We start from the raw sequence: 18,702 nt of genomic DNA on the forward strand, positions 1-18,702 counted from the left end.
ACTCTGGCATGCAGTGTGCTTTGGGCACATCAACCCCATATAAGAGCTGTGCGCGTCGGACTGTTCATCAAGGATCTACCCTTAGATCTAATCTCACTATATTTGTTAAACGTGATATTTAACTCTTATATACTCTCAAATATTTAATCTTGTTGTCTACATCTAACGACATATTCCCGACTTTGGTATTTTGGATCTATTACTTGTTCTCAGATAACGTGTTTTGGCTGAGCGCAAAGGTTAATATCTTAATTAATGTAACCGCGTGCACTGATTCTGCACATTTGACTGATTGCTTGCCTTTATTTCCTATGTTGTATAAACTTATTGTTCCTTATACTTTTATAACAGGCATCATTGATTATTAAAACTGATATTCAGCAAAAGAGATGGTATGTTTCATATTTTCAATGAAAATGTAAGGAGGCTGTAATGTTATAGGCTCCGTTTTGTTATAAATATGCATACAGTGAAGATGACGCTCATATAAATATGTAGCTAATATAAATGCAGCCACATTTCTCTGGCTGTCTGCAGCCACGCCTCCGTTTTCAGAGGTGTCCGTTTTCCCTCATGCACACTGAGACGGTGCAGCAGCGTTTTAGAATGAAAACGGCCTCTTCAGCGTTTCCAAAATGCTCAGTTTTCAGCGCTCGAAAACTCCGGCGTAGTGTGGACGGATGGCGTAACCGTAGCAAAACGTATGCGTTTTAAAACTAAAACGTATTAGTGTAAACAGGACCTAAGGCATGCTCTGCAACATTCTGTCTTCACACCTTTAAGAACATCCAGTCTATAGGAAAGCTAAGTGAGACATGAAAGTTATTTTCATATATCTTTCCAGGCAGCGGCAGGAAACTTTTACTTCTGCAAAAATGCTTCATTTTTAAGCTAAACTTATCTCTCAGAGAAGAAGTTAAGTTATTACTGTATATCACTCAACAATACAGACATTTGATATAACTCAAAGAGACAAAAGTAAAAAAGAGAAATTCCTTTTGCACTACAATGCTTTTAAAGCAACAGGTTTACTCACTTTTTAAAAATTAAAATAACTTTGAACAGTGGTATAGATCTGGTTGTTATATTGTTGTTTGAATTTTAGCATTATCCTGAATCAGAATAACAAAAAAATATCCATCACATACAATACAATGACTTAAATTTTTTGTAGTATTATTTCTTACAAAATGTTTATATATTGGCATTTATTAATGCATAAAAGATTATTACGAAGCCACTTTAAATTGTTTAAGTATTATTCAGAATGTTTTATTTTCATGTTCAATTGTATTATATCATGTTCAATAAGTACCACATTTTCAATGTGGTCACAGACTATTGAAACTATTGAAACTATTGAATTTCAAATCCCCTAAAAAAGGTAATCAATACAGTTTTCTTCATCCATATTTTTTCCATATGTGATTATACCTGCATTTTTTTTTTTTTTTTTCAAAAACCTTTTTTTTTTAATTAGTTTTTCATATGAACAGCGCTCAATGGGTATTCATCGAATAAACCTTTTAATTCATTAAAATTGTATATGCATTTTTTCGGTAAAAAATAATAGTCAGCTCTTTTCAAAAGACTTTGGAATGACATTTCACAATGCTCCTGTTTTTTCTTGTTGTTTAATGTTGTTATTTAGGCTGTTTTTCTTACCGTGATGGTGCTTGTGTCCCTCTGTTTCAGGTGAACTGTCTCCATGCAGGGTCCAGAATGGTGGTTGTGGTGACCTGTGTCTCCTCACTCCAGATGGCACAGTCAACTGCAGCTGCCGAGGAGAGCGGGTACTGCTCGATGACAACAGATGTGTCTGTAAGTTTCGCCTTCATTTACACCGTTCTTTTGGGAATGTAAGATTTCTCTATCTTAGACAATTAGTTGTTTTTTTGTTACCTGCATTTATTTTGTATTTAAGCAAAAAAAAAAAAAAAAAAATATATATATATATATATATATATATATATATATATATATGGTTTTTGCTCATATAAAGTTGAAGATCTGTGTTACGCCCCGTGGGGCTCAGAGGATGAAAAGGACTAAACATTATTATGACAACCCAATATCTTTTTAAATTCCCCTGAGACGTAAGCTGCAATAAATTGACAGAGACAACGGACGTGACAAAAATTTATTTACTTTATTTACAATAAAGATAAGAACGAAAATAAAAATATTTAATCACCCAAAGTAATTTATAAATGTGTACAATAAATTCAAAATAAGCAAATTGAAACACCTTACAAAAGGACATTAAATGTCAGTACCGTTTACTGAATGATAGCTGAATATTTGTTGAATGAAGCTTGACATATTGTGGCTTTTTGAGTAGAGGTGTTTCATTTGTGTTCCATACTTTATTAAAATCCTGGGTTGGTTTAACTTTTAGGTTGTCAAATATTGTCAAACTCACTAATTTGAGATCATGGATAAATGTTATCCAATGTTTGTTTGTTTGTTTTATAATTAAAGAACTGCAAATTTTCTTCAGATTTTTATTTAAATTGAATTATACTTGTATATACATTGACAATTTTTGAAAAGTAATAATAATATGTTAACACAAATTATACAATTATATACAATGAATATTGTTTTTTCTTATTCATTCATTCATTTTCTTTTCGGCTTGGTCCTTTTATTAATCTGGGGTCGCCACAGCAGAATGAACCGTCAACTTATCCAGCTGATGTTTTACGCAGTGGATGCCCTTCCAGCTGCAACCCATCACTGGGAAACATCCACACACACTCACATACACCACAGTCAATTTTAGCATACCAAATTCACCTGTACCACAAGTCTTTGGACTGTGGGGGAAATGGGAGCACCCGGAGGAAATCCACGCGGACACGGGGAGAACATGCAAACTCCACACAGAAATGCCAACTGACCCAGCCGAGAGGCGATTGTGCTACCCACTGAGCCACCGCGTTGCCGTTATTGTTGTACAAAAAAAGTAAAGCCATATACATACTAATTTACTAATTAAATATTTAATATTTATTGTACGGCTGCACAGTTTATTGTTTGAGCATCAATGTCACAATGTATATATTCACAGTTGTCACATCGCAGGGTTAGATTATTTATTAAGGATTAAAAGATGAAGATATTTAATTATTTTAAAATAATTTATACAGTAAAATGTTATGTTTGATTGTTCAGTATCTGTACCTGAATACTGTTAGATTCTCCAGAAAACCATAAAGTACTGTTTATTTCACTTTTATCTTTGCTCTGTTGTATTTATGTATATATGCTTGTGATTTATTATTTATGCAAACACACCGCATAGAAAAAGACTTGATCGTCCCAATCTATCTAAATGAATTAAATATTTCCAGATATTCACTTTATCTGGTGAAATTATGTTCATATATCAATATAAATATCACATAAAAACAAAATTTCACAATGTCAGATTTTTTCCATTATCGTGCAGTCCTAATTTATCGTCCCTTTTGATCAATTTAAAGCATCTTTGTATGAAAAAAGTTTTCAATTCTAAAATAAATGCATAAATCTGTTAGAACCCCCACACAAAAAAAGGATAGAGTATGTTGATTAGCAACACAATTCACTTTCTTTGGCTTTTATAAATTGTATAAATTTTCTTCTTTAGCTTTGCTACATTTCTCAACATTTTTACTTCTCTTTTGCAGCCAAAACCTCCTCCTGCAACATCCACACCGAGTTTGAGTGTGGAAACGGAGAGTGTATCGACTACCAGCTAACATGTGATGGAATTGCCCACTGCAAGGACAAGTCAGATGAGAAAATGCAATATTGTGGTAAGTAGGCGAACACAACGCTTTGCCGTATGTACTCTCCGCTCTCTCATCATGAAAGCAGTAAGCACACAGAATTGGTTTAAGGTGGCAGTTCCATTCCCTGAGGCTTCAGCCTAATAAAATGAGCCGCTTCCCCTTACTGCTTTCAACCGGAGGACCAAATGGGAATAAGCCCAGAGCAACAGAAAGAGTAAATAAGAGACAGGATATGAAGCTTTTGTGCCCTGATGTGAAAGGTTTGCTCTGCTGTTGCTTCTAGACAACAGGAGCTGCAGAAAAGGTCACCGTCCCTGCTATAACAGGCGTTGTGTGGCCAACAGTCGATTTTGTGATGGAATCGACGACTGTGGCGACAACTCAGATGAGGCGTTTTGTAACAGTGGGTATCTTTTGCATGAATATTATTATCATTATTTAGACCATTTGCATGCAAATTTCACTTAAGGAAGTCATTTTTTGGCAGCCTATAAAGGAAAATAGACGACATGTAGTAGGTTTATTTGGGAGCATGTTAAACCACAAAAATGACAACCAATTTTTCAAGCTGTGAAAGCATTTCACAAGTCATTTTCCACAGAGCTGTCTAGAAGACCCTGTTATCATCTGTGAATTGTGGTGCATATCGTACAAATATCAGTGCGCAATATTTCATTCATTTAAGCACATGTCCAGGTGCTTTATTTGCTCTGCTCTCGGTGTAAATGAAGTGTCTCTGTTTCAGATGTCACGTGTGCTGCATCTGAGTCATCCTGTCAAGATGGAACTTGCATACCAATATCCTCCTGGTGCAACCAGGTCATCGACTGTGCCGATGCCTCGGATGAAAAGAACTGCAGTAAGGCAGAATTATAAGCATAATACATTCTCAAACCATTCACAAAACCCAGACATACACAAAATTCATACACAAAATAATTTTCTTAATCTGACTATTATATGCTACAAATGTACAGTTGAAGTCAGAATTATTAGCCCCCCTTTGAATTATTATTATTATTTTTTTTATTATTGAAATATCTCATAAATTATGTTTAACAGAGAAAGATAAATAAACATTTTCACAGTGTGTCTGATAATATTTTTTTTCTTCTGGAGAAAGTCTTATTTGTTTTATTTCGGCTAGAATAAAAGCGTTTTTTAAATTTTTTAAACACCATTTAAAGGTCAAAATTATTAGCCCCTTTAAGCTATATTTTTTTCGATAGTGTACAGAACAAACCTTCGTTATTCAATAACTTGCCTAATTACCCTAACCTGCCTAGTTAACCTAATTAACCTAGTTAAGCCTTTAAATGTCACTTTAAGCTGTATAGAAGTGTCTGGAAAAATATCTAGTAAAATATTATTTACTGTCATCATGGCAAAGATAAAACTGATATTAAAAATATAAGTTAGTTATTAGAAATGGGTTATTAAAACTATTATGTTTAGAAATGTGTTGAAAAAATCTCTCCGTTAAACATAAATTGGGGAAAAAATAAACAGGGGGGCTAATAATTCTAACTTCAACTGTATTTAATTGTAAATAGAAAGGGCCTATATTTAGGATTTGGAATCTCTTGTTATCGGTGGCGCTGGTGGCAGTTAAGTGAACTGCAGCGAAAAACTTCATGTATTAGTGCTGGGTAATGATTACAATTTTTAATCATAATTTTGGGGCCCCTAAGATGCTTTGACATGCCCTGGCATTTGTGCTTATTTCAGCTACTTATTACATAGTACTGGCCAACATGTATTCTTTTTTTAATTATTATTGTGTTTAGCACAAAGTGTGCTACAATAATATGTGAGAAAGATGGATGTACATGCTTGCATCTTCTAGAAAAAAAAATGAACGTGTGGTTAGCAGTGTTACTTCAAGAAAATAATCGATTACAAGTTACTGATTACTACTCTAAAATTGTAATCTGATTACATATGTAATTGCATAATGTAAAATGTAATCAGATTACTTATTATTTACTTTGAAGTTACTTTTAAAACGTATAAAATATACCTATAAAAATGCTAAATATACTGCAGCTCTACTCCAGTAATTTAATATTCACTGAAATACATTATGATTTATCACAGCAGTTTGACATATTCTTAAGAGCTAAAGAGAAAGTTCAGCCAAAACTTAAAAGTCTCTCATCATTCATTTGTTCCAAAACCGTTTGGACACCTGTAACTATTGACATTTATAATATAAAAAAGCACTGCTGTGTTTGGGTGTTCTGTGTTTGTCTAAGGTAATTAGTCTACTGAAATGTGTATATTCCTTACAAAGTATGAAACTGATCGTCCGTTCTTGTCACGTGACACGCAAATTTCAACAGGGCTTCTGCACCTGGGAAATTCGAGTGCAATATTCTATGCTTCTCTTCACATTCAGAAAATACCTTCACTCCCGATCCTGCACAAAAATCCAATTTTGTCTGTTTAGGCTGAGTTAGGCCGCGGTGTTTTTGGATGCCCGTGTCCTTCTTGGTGACGAGTATTGTCTTAGAAAGCTTTCTGTTCAAATGCTTGAACAAGTTGCTGGTTGAGTTAAAAGCAGTCGAAAGTTCTTTAGAGACTGGACATAGACTGTATTTCACAACAATATTTTTGTTTTTACGCTCAATGAAATCAAAGTGATGTCTGTATTCCACTTGAAGAAGCAGCCTCTCTTGACAGCAGCTATTTCAGCTGGCGTTCTTCAGTAATTTAAATGTGCATGCTAATTAACTGATGTTGCAGCAGAAAATGTGATTTAAAAGAAGCATTTTTTTTTCTTGTAAATATTATATTTGTAGCATAAGTAATGCAATTACATTGACTTTAGTAACTGTAATCAAATTACACAGATTTAAAATGTAATTTGCTACAATATTGCATTCCTTAAAAATGTAATTAGAATACAGTAACGCATTATTTTGAGAGAAAAAACCGTTAAGAAAACATTTGATCATAGAGATTTCATAGAGATATTTGATCATAGAGATATTTTTGCACAGGTTTATGAAGTATATTTGTAACAAAAGACTTAGATCTGACTATCGATCTGACTGTTAAAATATAGCTAGACACCTGACAAAACTGTACATTATAGTTCTTTCTGCATTTTCCTGAACATTATAGGCCTTCGTTTTATGTGTCTGAAAGAAAGAAATGCTCTCATGAGTCCACAGAAAATGTCTCATCCTTTTGATAATGTTTGATGTCCTTCACATGAAAATAGGCCTACAGGCTTTTATAGACAACTTAGGATGCTGTGGAAGATCTGTGGCAGAAGTTTCAGTCTTCTGGTGTCTAAACCAGTAGTTTTTTCATGTGACAAAAAGACCTAAATTAAATCATTATCATTCAAATCAAAACTGCATCAGTGACATTAAATATTTGCCAATGGCTAATCACATTGATCTTATTTATGTTTTGGTCATCTAGGTGAAAGTACATTTTTAGTGAATCACAATTAAACAAATTTCACCCACAATGCTTTATTCAACTTTGAATATTTGTCTATTCAATTATTGGGCTCTGTAATATTTTATTTTATTTTATTTTATTTTATTTTATTTTATTTTATTTTATTTTGTTTTGTTTTGTTTTGTTTTGTTTTGTTTTGTTTTGTTTTGTTTTGTTTTGTTTTGTTTTATTTTGTTTTGTTTTATTTGAGGGGTTTCACTATTATAAAAATAATATTAATTATTGTCTAATATTGAGATTTGAATATGTAATTTATTTCTGTTTCCGCAAAGCTGGCTATTAATTCTTAATCACTGTATTGTCTGAAAATCCTTCTTATATGATGGTTTGCTGCTCAAAAAGCATTTCTGATTATTAATGCTAAACAGTTGAGCTCCCTAATGTTGTAATGGTACACCATGGTTAATTTTTACATATTGTTTTTATGTTCTTTGTTAAATATGAATGTTAAAGAGAACTACATTCTTTGTATCATTTTTGTATAAAATGTATGTTTATTTAAAAAAAGAGATTTAAAAAATACTAATCCCAAACTTTTGAATGCTACAAATTCGAGTAGTTGTGTTTAATTATATATAAGTTATTTCCTTTTTTGGCTCAGTGCACTTTCATAATATTGGAAAGAGCAGCTTGGATATTATTATTATTATTAAAAATATTATGTTTTCAAGTTCCACAAATAAAAGCTAACATGTGGGTGAACTATTGTCTTATTTGCAATTATTTATAGAGTATATCTGCATGAATAACCATATAGGTTGTAATCATTCGCATCAACCTGATATGTCACCACATATGACCCAGATAACAAAGTACTTATTTTCTTTTTAATCCCCCAGATCACACGGACTGCGCAGACTTTTATAGAATGGGAGTTGCAGAAAAGGTCTTTGTCAGCTGCAACACCACATCGCTCTGCGTTCACCATTCCTGGCTGTGTGACGGAGCCAACGACTGCGGAGATTACGCCGATGAGAGGAACTGTCAGGGTAACGTTCACAATAACTCTCCATTTGTTAGCTTGAGGAAGCCAGTTTCCATTTAAATCTGATTAATTTAGTCGAAACATTATTTATGAAAGAGGTAATGAACCAAAGACAAGTCCCTGTCTTTTTTTTTGCCATGCATGAGGAGCCTCAACAGCTACAGAAAGCTGATGAATAATTATTGGTGATTGTCAGACTTGCAAAGAGCAGACATTTAAGCGCTCATGCAAACTGCGGTCTTCAAAATGCTGATGAAAAGGTGGCCTGAAAATGAGTCTTGGCAGATTTCAGCTTATTACTCATTAGCGTGTCAGTGGTTTCAAATGTGGATTTTATCGGAGAAGACCTGTTCTTAATGAAGATGTACTTTTAATGAGGCAAGAGTGCTTTTACACCCTTAAAGTTCCTTTGAGAATTGCATCACATAAAGATTTCATCTGCCTGGGAGCGATTTCAGGGTGGAGATAATGACCCAAACAACCACTGGACCGAATTTACACTTCTGTTAACTGTTAATTAATAGATTTTATTTTATTTTATTTATTTATTTTTTTTTTTACAGTGTAATATTTAAAGCTACAAACCAGCAGATCCTAAACTAATACATTCTGCTGGGTTTTATTTTTTAAAATAAAACTCAAATAAAAGTAAACATGCAAACATGTGAATTGCACATAAGGCAGTTCAACATCAACAAGTCTAATTCTAAGTATGTATAAAGTATGTTTCTATTCCAATGTGTTGTTGAAATATAATAATTTGCATAGTGGCTTTCATAACTGGGTTTCATTAGGGTTGCACTGAAATGAAAATACAGTGTCAAAACTAAAAAAATGTGCGTGTACTTGGCCGAAAACCAAAAACTATATGTATTAATTATTTACCATTTTGCCAAATAATTTACTTTTGTGAGACTTTTTCAATTTTACTCAATAACTTAAAAGATACACTACTTGACAAAAGAATTGTCGCCTATCCAAGTTTTAGGAACAACAAATAATAACTTGACTTCTAGTTGATCATTTGGTATCAGAAGTGGCTTATATGAAAGTCAAAGGCCTCTAGATTATGCTTATTTTACCAAAATAAAATATGATCATGCCTTGAGTTTTAATCAGGACAGTAAGGTCTGACTTTGCTTAGACTAAAGTCTTGTCACTTAACAGAAATAATGTACAGTATAGCAGGGGTTCCCAAACTTTTCAGCCTGCAACCCCCAAAATAACAATGCCAGTGACTCACGACCCCCAATATGTTCTGAGGTGGTTAGAAATACAGAAACCTTGCATGCAATGGCGCAAACTCGCTAATAGGGTCAAGTCTATTCTTCGTTTAATTTTTTTGATGTATTTGAGTGCTCTAAATGTGCCGGAAAGTTTAACCTGGTGATATAAAATAAATCTGCTGCATCTGATGCTATTGCTGTGTCTTTAATATAATGTGATCACCCCAGGGGTCGCAATCCAATAGAACTAGTAACTATAAGCCACTATAGTAATTATATAGTATACAGCAACTATAAACCACTATTTTTATCTTTAGTGGGTTATAGATAAATTATGATAATTCTAATGGTTTAATAAAATTAATTGGATTTCACCAAGTGACCCCCCCCCCCCCCCCCCCTTCCTTATCTTGCTATAACCCCACCTTGCACTGCAGAACCACTGCAGTATAGAATATAATGTCATGGTGCAGTGGAGAAAGAATTAATGTTGTGTATGACTCCCATGAACTTGGAGGACTGCATTCATACATCTGACATCATACAATGGCTCAAATAACTTATTAACAATGTCATCTGGAATGACAAAGAAAGCGTTCTTGCGGGACTCCCAGAGTTCATCAAAGATTCTTTAAATTCATCTTTAATGCCTCCTCCTTCATCTTACCCCAGACATGCTCAATAATGTTCATTGTAATGTAATGTTCAATGTAATGTAATCGGCAGCACAAATGGCTTGATACCTCATGCTGTTGATGTTGCCATCCACTCTGCTGATCTCTCACACGCCCGTTCTGAATGTAACCCCAAACCTTACCAAACTTGACTGATATCTGTAAGAATATTGGCTCCATATGGGTTCCAATAGGACTTCTACAGTATTTGTGATGATTGGGATGCAGTTCAACAAAGGATTCATCGGAAAAGTCTACCTTCTGCTACTTTTCCAAATGATCAACTAGAAGTCAAGTTATTATTTTAACACACAGTAGCGCTTTTGCAAGCAACACAAACAATAGGCCTACACATAAAGCCCCTTTTCAGCTCATATTTTAGGCTGTTTTTCTCTTTTAACCAAAAACCAAACATTTCAGCATTTTCAACTGATAATTTTTGGTGACTGAAAATTCGGTGCATTCATAGTTTTGTGACAGATTTAGTTAAAAGTATTTTGAATTATTGAAACTTGATACACTTGATAAATGAAAAACTATGTGACTATGCTTATGTTGTTTAATTGACACTGATCTGATGTTGAAAGACTGATTGGTTATAACATTTATTCATGTTTATTCTGTACTATAACTTGTAGTAAAGAGTAAGGAATGGTCATTCAGTATTTTGTCACCATGTAAACTGAGATTATCATGCCACTGGTTTATCAGAGTAGACCTATTTTTAATGGAGATGTACTTTTAATGAGGCGAGAATGCTCTTACACCCTTATAGTTCCTCAGAGAATTGCATCACATAAAGATTTCATCTGCCTGGGAGCGATTTTAGGGAGTAGATAATGACCCAAACAACCGCTGGACCGAATTCTTCACTTCACTAAGCAAATGGAGGACTTATTTATGCTCCCCATAATCAAACGTGTATTTTTCTCTCAGTCTCCCAGGGGCAGAAATGTGCAGAAGGCCACTTCGCCTGCCCCAGTGGGAACTGCATCTCCAGCGTGTGGCTTTGTGATGGACAGAAGGATTGTGAAGATGGTGCAGATGAGTTCCAGTGTGGTAAGCATGGCCGGTATTAGCCTCCCGTTGCTTTCACTAGGCTTGATTTCTCATGTGGAGCGAGAGATTACAGCCCACCTCTTGAGAAGGGCTTTGAATGCAGAAACCAATTCAGCTGCTAATACTGAGGTCAAGAGAAGCATTTTCAGGTGATAAAAACCAATCTCCATGTGTACTCCTGCCCTTGGAGGCTTACGTCTATGTATATAAGTGGATCCCTGAGAGCATTTTTGCTTCAGAAATAGGTTATATGAGAAATAGACAGACAGACAGACTGACAGACTGACTGACAGACTGACAGACTGACTGACAGACAGATAATGTAGATAGACAGACAGACAGACAGACAGACAGACAGACAGACAGACAGACAGACAGACAGACAGACTGACTGACTGACTGACTGACTGACTGACAGATACTGCATGATGGATAGATGGATGGATGGATGGATGGATGGATGGATGGATGGATGGATGGATGGATGGATGGATGGATGGATGGATAGATAGATAGATAGATAGATAGATAGATAGATAGATAGATAGATAGATAGATAGATAGATAGATAGATAGATAGATAGATAGATAGATAGATAGATAGATACTGTAGACAGACAGACAGACAGACAGATAATGTAGATAGATAGATAGACAGACAGATAGATAGATAGATAGATAGATAGATAGATAGATAGATAGATAGATAGATAGATAGATAGATAGATAGATAGATAGATAGATAGATAGATAGATAGATAGATAGATAGATAGATAGATAGATAGATAGATAGATAGATAGATAGATAGATTGATACTATGGATGGATAGATAGATAGATAGATAGATAGATAGATAGATAGATAGATAGATAGATAGATAGATAGATGGATGGATGGATGGATGGATGGATGGATGGATGGATGGATGGATGGATGGATGGATGGATGGATGGATGGATGGATAGATAGATAGATAGATAGATAGATAGATAGATAGATAGATAGATAGATAGATAGATAGATAGATAGATAGATAGATAGACTGACAGATACTATGGATGGATGGATGGATGGATGGATGGATGGATGGATGGATGGATGGATGGATGGATGGATGGATGGATAGATAGATAGATAGATAGATAGATAGATAGATAGATAGATAGATAGATAGATAGATAGATAGATAGATAGATAGATAGATAGATAGATAGATAGACTGACAGATACTATAGATGGATTGATAGATAGATAGATAGATGGATGGATGGATGGATGGATGGATGGATGGATGGATGGATGGATAGACAGACAGACAGATACTGTAGACAGACAGACAGATAATGTAGATAGACAGACAGACAGACTGACAGATACTATAGACAGATAGATAGACAGACAGACAGACAGATAATGTAGACAGATAGACAGACTGACTGACAGTTACTATAGATAGATAAATAGATAGATAGATAGATAGACAGACAGACAGACAGACAGACAGACAGACAGACAGACTGACTGACTGACTGACAGATACTATAGATAGACAGACAGACAGACGGACGGACAGACAGACTGACTGATAATATAGATGGATAGATAGATAGATAGACAGACGGACAGACAGACAGATAATGTAGATAGATAGACAGACAGACAGACTGATTGATACTATAGACAGACAGACAGACAGACGGACAGACGGACGGACGGACGGATGTTACATCATGCACCTGCTCCTTTTTTTTGCAACCAAAAAAATATTTTTGTCTCCAAAAAATGGCAAAACATCGTTGCTCACTGTCAGCATTCAGAATGGGGAAAGAATATCTGCAGATGTAGCAAGAGAGCATCAGACAGCCAAGGGGAATCATGGGAATTTGAGACCAATCTGTCCTGCTGTGACCCTTAATTTCAATCTTCACGGTGTAACCCCAGGAGTGGACCACTCTTTGGCAGGCAGAGACTGTCTAAGCTAGAAAAAAAAAAACTTGGCTTAGATATAAACTGTCATCCTTGTCGCATGCTGTCCTGCTACTGCAATTTGCACATGCATAGACACGTTGTAAGATGTAATTATGTCAACATATAATTAAAATCCTGCAGATCTGTGAGGTATTTTTGGTAATGAAATTTTTTTTCTTGATGTATAGTTTTGGTCTTCATCAGAAAATCTATTTGAAACCATCTTTATCATCCAAATGTCCTTTGCTGTCACTTTTGATCACTTCAATGTTCAAAGATCACTTCAATGTTCAATCTTCAACGGTAAAATATGCAAGCACAAAAAAGTTTTTTGCATTTTATATTCATATATAATGGCCAAATATACATTTAAAAACTACACTTAAAGTTCTACAATGGCTAAAAAGACTACAGAAATAGATTGGTCTGCTAGTTCAACATATTTGTGATGTACGAGAGCATAAAAGTATAATTATACATAAAAAATGCTGAAAACAATTACTTTACCTTGTTGCATCTTCATGTAAAAGCCACTTTGAGAAAGACTGACGTTCAGTATTTATTGTGTTTGTGTTTTGTTTGCTTTAGTGTTTTGAGAGCACAAGCAATTGAAGTATAATTCAGAGGTCTACAGCCAAAGTCTGCTGAATATATAAATAAAGAGACCACCTCTAAAAGCATTCAGTTTGAAATGACTCGCAAATCATGGATGTCATTTTTTCTAAGGAATGTTATTTGTGGCTCTCAAATTTTGATAGATTCGTCCTGTCTTTGGAACCAGTTTGCTTGTTCGAAAAACAAGTGCATAGCGAAGCAGTGGCTCTGTGATGGTGAAGATGACTGTGGAGACGGAGTGGATGAGAGTGTGGATCTTTGTGGTATGAGTATAATCTTTCTTTCTATTCTGGGTGGCTGTAAATATTCATTTGTCCTGTTCCTCAAAGCACATTTTGAGTGATTTCAGTTTACACACAAGCTAAATATGATTCAGCTATTATAAATTGTCCAATTATAAAGAAAAATACAATCTTGTTTTAATGGATTAGTAAATATTTGGTGGTAAACAATCATTTAATTGGATTGTAATGAAATGTCAGCGAGATATTAATGATGTTGGCCTGTTTCTAATAACAGCAAATGCAATTAAACATAATAAATACTTTTTAGAGCTTGAAAAGCAACCTTTAACTTATAGATGTGTGCTATGCATTTGTTAAACAGCTTTAAGAATTACCACGCTGCAAGTATTTTTGTCTTGTTTTTTTTTTTAGAACAAAGCTAAATCAAGAACTTGAGAAGCAAAATGCCTTAAATTCTCTTATCATGTGGTTTTAAAGGTTTCTAATTTAGTTTTGGAGTTTTCCCAGAGTAGATTTCTTATAAAAAAAAAGATCTCAAATAACAACCGTTTGTTTGAAGATTAAATCTCTCTCAAGCCATAAATAGATGGTCATATGACCCAGTCAGTTGTGACTGGTATACAGCTCATGTTAAAACAGGCTATCCGTGAGTTCTTAGGGTGCATTCACACTTGGTTCAATTGCTTGGACCGTACCCAAGTTCGATTGTCTCCCCTTGCCACCTTCTCAGTTGTTTTGTATTCACACCGTCTTTTTTCCTTCTGCACCCCGGTATGCTTACGTCATCGAGCTGCTGTTGTGTGTACGGCTGTTGGTAGGTAATGGACACGAAAGCAAAGCGACAAAATGGAAAGACGTGCGCACAACACGGTCATTCTGCTTTTACTGAATCTTTTGGTTTTGGACATTTAGAAAGTGACTCGAGTCCATCTGCTGCAAAAATATTATAGACGTTCAGAACATGAATAAACGTTATGAAAACGATAGTTTGTTGTGCAGTTGCAGGTTATTTGGTTATTTATTATCATCGTCGGTTATTTATTATACTTCCGTTATTTGGTACGATTTACTTCATACCAGAAGTGAACCAGACCAGAGTTTGCGTGAACCGTACCCCAGACCACCTCTTTCAGGCGGACTCGGGTACGGTTCATTTGTACACACCAGAGTTCAGAAGACACGTTCACACTAACTAAACGTACTGTACTCTGACGCCAAATGAAGCCCGGGTGCGTACCAAAAGTGCTAGTTTGAAAGCACCCTTATAGGGGAAATGAAGCACTCAGTCAAGTTTACCTTATTTTGTGCATTGGGTTCCACTTTAATGAAAATATATTAAACAATCTCGATTAATGTAACCATTTACACGGGGTTGGTTTCGTTCCCTCCGCTGAACAAATACAATGGAAGTAAAGGAGACTGTAAAGCCTAATTTAACCCAATTCGTGAAGTTGTTGATGTGGAGCTGCTGAAAATACAAGCATCAGATGTGTGTCTAATACAAAAGTATATATATATATATATATATATTTATTCTATTTTTTTCCCCTTTTAATTACCAATCATTTGATGCGCTTTGCTCCACTCTCGGTATTACGCTGCCTGACTGCCTGTCTGGGTTTCCACCATGGTAGTAACGGACTGAACACAGAGACTGGACAGCCTAATTTAAATCAATGCATGAAGTTGTGAACAAGCACCATAGAGCTGCTGCAAATACAAGCATTTAAGTGTCTTCATTTGTGTATTATTATTTTTTTTGTTAATACCGTTCGGTTGATGCGCTGTGGTCCACTCTCTCGCACTGCTCCAGCGCTGCCTGACAAGGGGATGTACATTCAGACTAATGCAATAATTAAAATCATACATGACTTCAAACTTTACTAAGTCACATCTGTGTGGGTTATGTCTAGACATATTCCCTTATCAAGTCGATCAAACTGTAACTTGCCATGAGGCTGTTACAGTGCTGTTGAGGAAATTTGGCCCACTCATCTTTGCAAAAAAGTTGTTATTCAGCCACATTGGAACATTCAAGCATGAATTGGCTTTTTCAAGGTCACGCCATAGCATCTCAATTGGATTCAGGTCAAGACTTTGACTAGGCCACTCCTAAGTCTTCATTTTGCTTTTCTTTAGCCATTCAAAAGTGCTGAATCTTGCTGGGATGCTAATAATTGTTCACATCACTGTATATTCATTAGCTTCAAAACAAGGCAAAATTACTGAAGAAGATAAAGATTTTCTGCAGTGAGTGTGATGTACATGTATAATGCTATGCCATTCATAATTACTAGACCTGAACAGCAATTAATGGTGCATTACTAACAAAAATCATGCAGGTTCTGTGACCTGTGCGCCGGGGTTGTTCAGCTGTCCAGGCTCGTACGCATGTGTTCCCAAGCGCTGGTTGTGTGATGGGGAGAGAGACTGTCCTGATGGCAGCGATGAGCTTGCTGCAGCTGGCTGTGGTAAATATTCCCATTGATCTGTTTGAAATGTCTTCTGCATGTCGATGTGTTATCGATGAAAGTTCCCTTCAGGTGTTGTTCTAGAAGCAGTGCTGGCCATTCATTATAACTGAGTGAGTGATTTGTGCTCAGGTCAGGATTTAAAAGCTCAATGACATCTTTTCGAATAAGATATGCTGAACCACAGGCGTTTCGTTAATGATGTGTTTTGTAGCATGTTAGACTTCAGCCTGTGGTAGAGATGGGTTTGGCTGATATGACTAGCACCTCAAGGTGAATAAGCTGAGAATTAATTATGCTCGTGAACAACAAAGTGCAGATACAAAGTAAGATTTTGCAGCTTCATTTATTATAACAGGAGTTTTAGAGAAAGTGTGTAGTTATACTAGAATAAATATTTTGTCCTAACAATAAATGCTCCTCCTCGACATGATGTTGATGAATAAAAAAACACAAGCTAAAAGGGATATTTCACCCAAAAAAAATGTAAATTTACTCACTATTTACTCACCCTCAAGTGGTTCTAAATTATTATGATTTTTGTTCTTCTGTTGAACACAAAAGAAGATATTTTGGAGAAACTGAAAACCTGTAACTATTGACTTCAATAGTAAGAAAAATGACATATCATGGAAGTAGTTAAATGTTTCCAACATTTTTCTTGTACATCTTTTGTGTTCAACAGAAGAAAGAAACCAATAAATGTTTGAAAAAGTAAAGCAAATAATGACCAAATAAACAATTTTGGGTGAATTATCCCTTTTAGGCCAATTTATACTTTTGTATTAACTGCTTTTAGAGAGTTTCTGACAGAACCTTCGCACAGTCTAACAAATCGCCTTCCTCATACCCTGACACATAAATCTCTAAAAATGAGAACTATGAGTAATAGTTCAAGAATTTGAACTATAACTATTACTTGTTCGCACCAAAAGTTACATTAAGTATTAACGTAGATTCCAAATAAATGTAAACGCATGAACAAAGGCAGAAAAAAATGCAGAAAACATTACATTTTAGCATTGCAGTAGCATACAATGCTTTTTTGTTGTAAAATTAAAACACCAGCAAAAAAAATCTATATAGTTGAAAATAGAAATCCTATTGTGTTTCAGAAGTGTTATTACAGAGTAACACACTATTTTATGCTCAACAAATGAGATTTATGTATTCTGATTGCATTTAAAATTTCCATCCATTACATACTTTTAACATGATTGAACTACTAGACTTTGCGATTGATATTGGTTATTTAAACATAAATGAAACAAAAAAGATGGATAGATAGATAGATAGATAGATAGATAGATAGATAGATAGATAGATAGATAGATAGATAGATAGATAGATAGATAGATAGATAGATAGATAGATAGATAGATAGATAGATAGATAGATAGATAATTGGATTTAACATATTGTGTGGAGTATGGAGCTGCGTTAATTTTGCCACTGAATATAAAGTAAACCAATCTCATAGAATGTAAGTAATTGGATCTGGCTTTTTCTACAGTTAGATATATTTAAACTAGATTAATATGTGTTTTTTTAACTGAATAAGTCTAATAGTATTCAATTTTAACATATTTAGATTGATTTCAAGGAATCTGACAGCATACATTTTTTAAAAACTGACAAATTATATAAAATCAAAAGGTTACAGCTAATGATAAACTTCATCACAATTTTTTGAGTGCAGACAAAAAGCAGATGTATAAATTCTCTCAACCTCAACCTAAATTCTCTCAGTTACATGCTGGGGATGTGCCATGGGGTACAGCAATTACTCAGCGCTGAAGTATAATTTGGTTTTAGTAGGCATGCAGACCATAGATTTTGATGAAATTTTTATGGAAACGTGTTATACATCCAAAATCAGTTATAAAAGTAAAAGTTGAAATGACTTATTAAACTTATTTCTGCAGTTCAGAATTGATTGTTTCTTTTAGGATCTTAGAAAAGTAACTTTAGAAGAATATTTATTTAGAAGATGACTTGTTATGCACTTTTAAACTTTACAGACCTTTATAAAAGTAGCAGACAAAGTGTATGCAAGGTAATATAGAAAACTTAATGGGGCACTTTAAAGGGCACCTATGATGCAAAATCAACATTTTGAAGCTGTTTGAACAAAACTGTGTGTAGGTATAATGTGTCCACAACCATACTGGAAAGATAGAAAACGTTAAAATAGGATCAAATCT

General features: G+C 34.7%; 1 protein-coding gene across 1 annotated transcript in view; it reads left to right on the plus strand.

Moving 5' to 3' along the window:
* Positions 1 to 18,702, plus strand: part of lrp1bb (low density lipoprotein receptor-related protein 1Bb) — a 625,723-nt gene that overhangs the window by 489,477 nt on the left and 117,544 nt on the right. The window contains exons 45-52 of the mRNA XM_056465638.1: positions 1,696 to 1,821; positions 3,675 to 3,803; positions 4,063 to 4,182; positions 4,525 to 4,638; positions 8,093 to 8,242; positions 11,075 to 11,197; positions 13,926 to 14,045; positions 16,370 to 16,498. Of these exons, the coding sequence (XP_056321613.1) occupies positions 1,696 to 1,821; positions 3,675 to 3,803; positions 4,063 to 4,182; positions 4,525 to 4,638; positions 8,093 to 8,242; positions 11,075 to 11,197; positions 13,926 to 14,045; positions 16,370 to 16,498 (1,011 nt within the window). The remainder of the gene's footprint in view (positions 1 to 1,695; positions 1,822 to 3,674; positions 3,804 to 4,062; positions 4,183 to 4,524; positions 4,639 to 8,092; positions 8,243 to 11,074; positions 11,198 to 13,925; positions 14,046 to 16,369; positions 16,499 to 18,702) is intronic.

Source organism: Danio aesculapii, chromosome 9 (assembly GCF_903798145.1).
Source record: "Danio aesculapii chromosome 9, fDanAes4.1, whole genome shotgun sequence".
Taxonomy (NCBI): domain Eukaryota; kingdom Metazoa; phylum Chordata; class Actinopteri; order Cypriniformes; family Danionidae; genus Danio; species Danio aesculapii.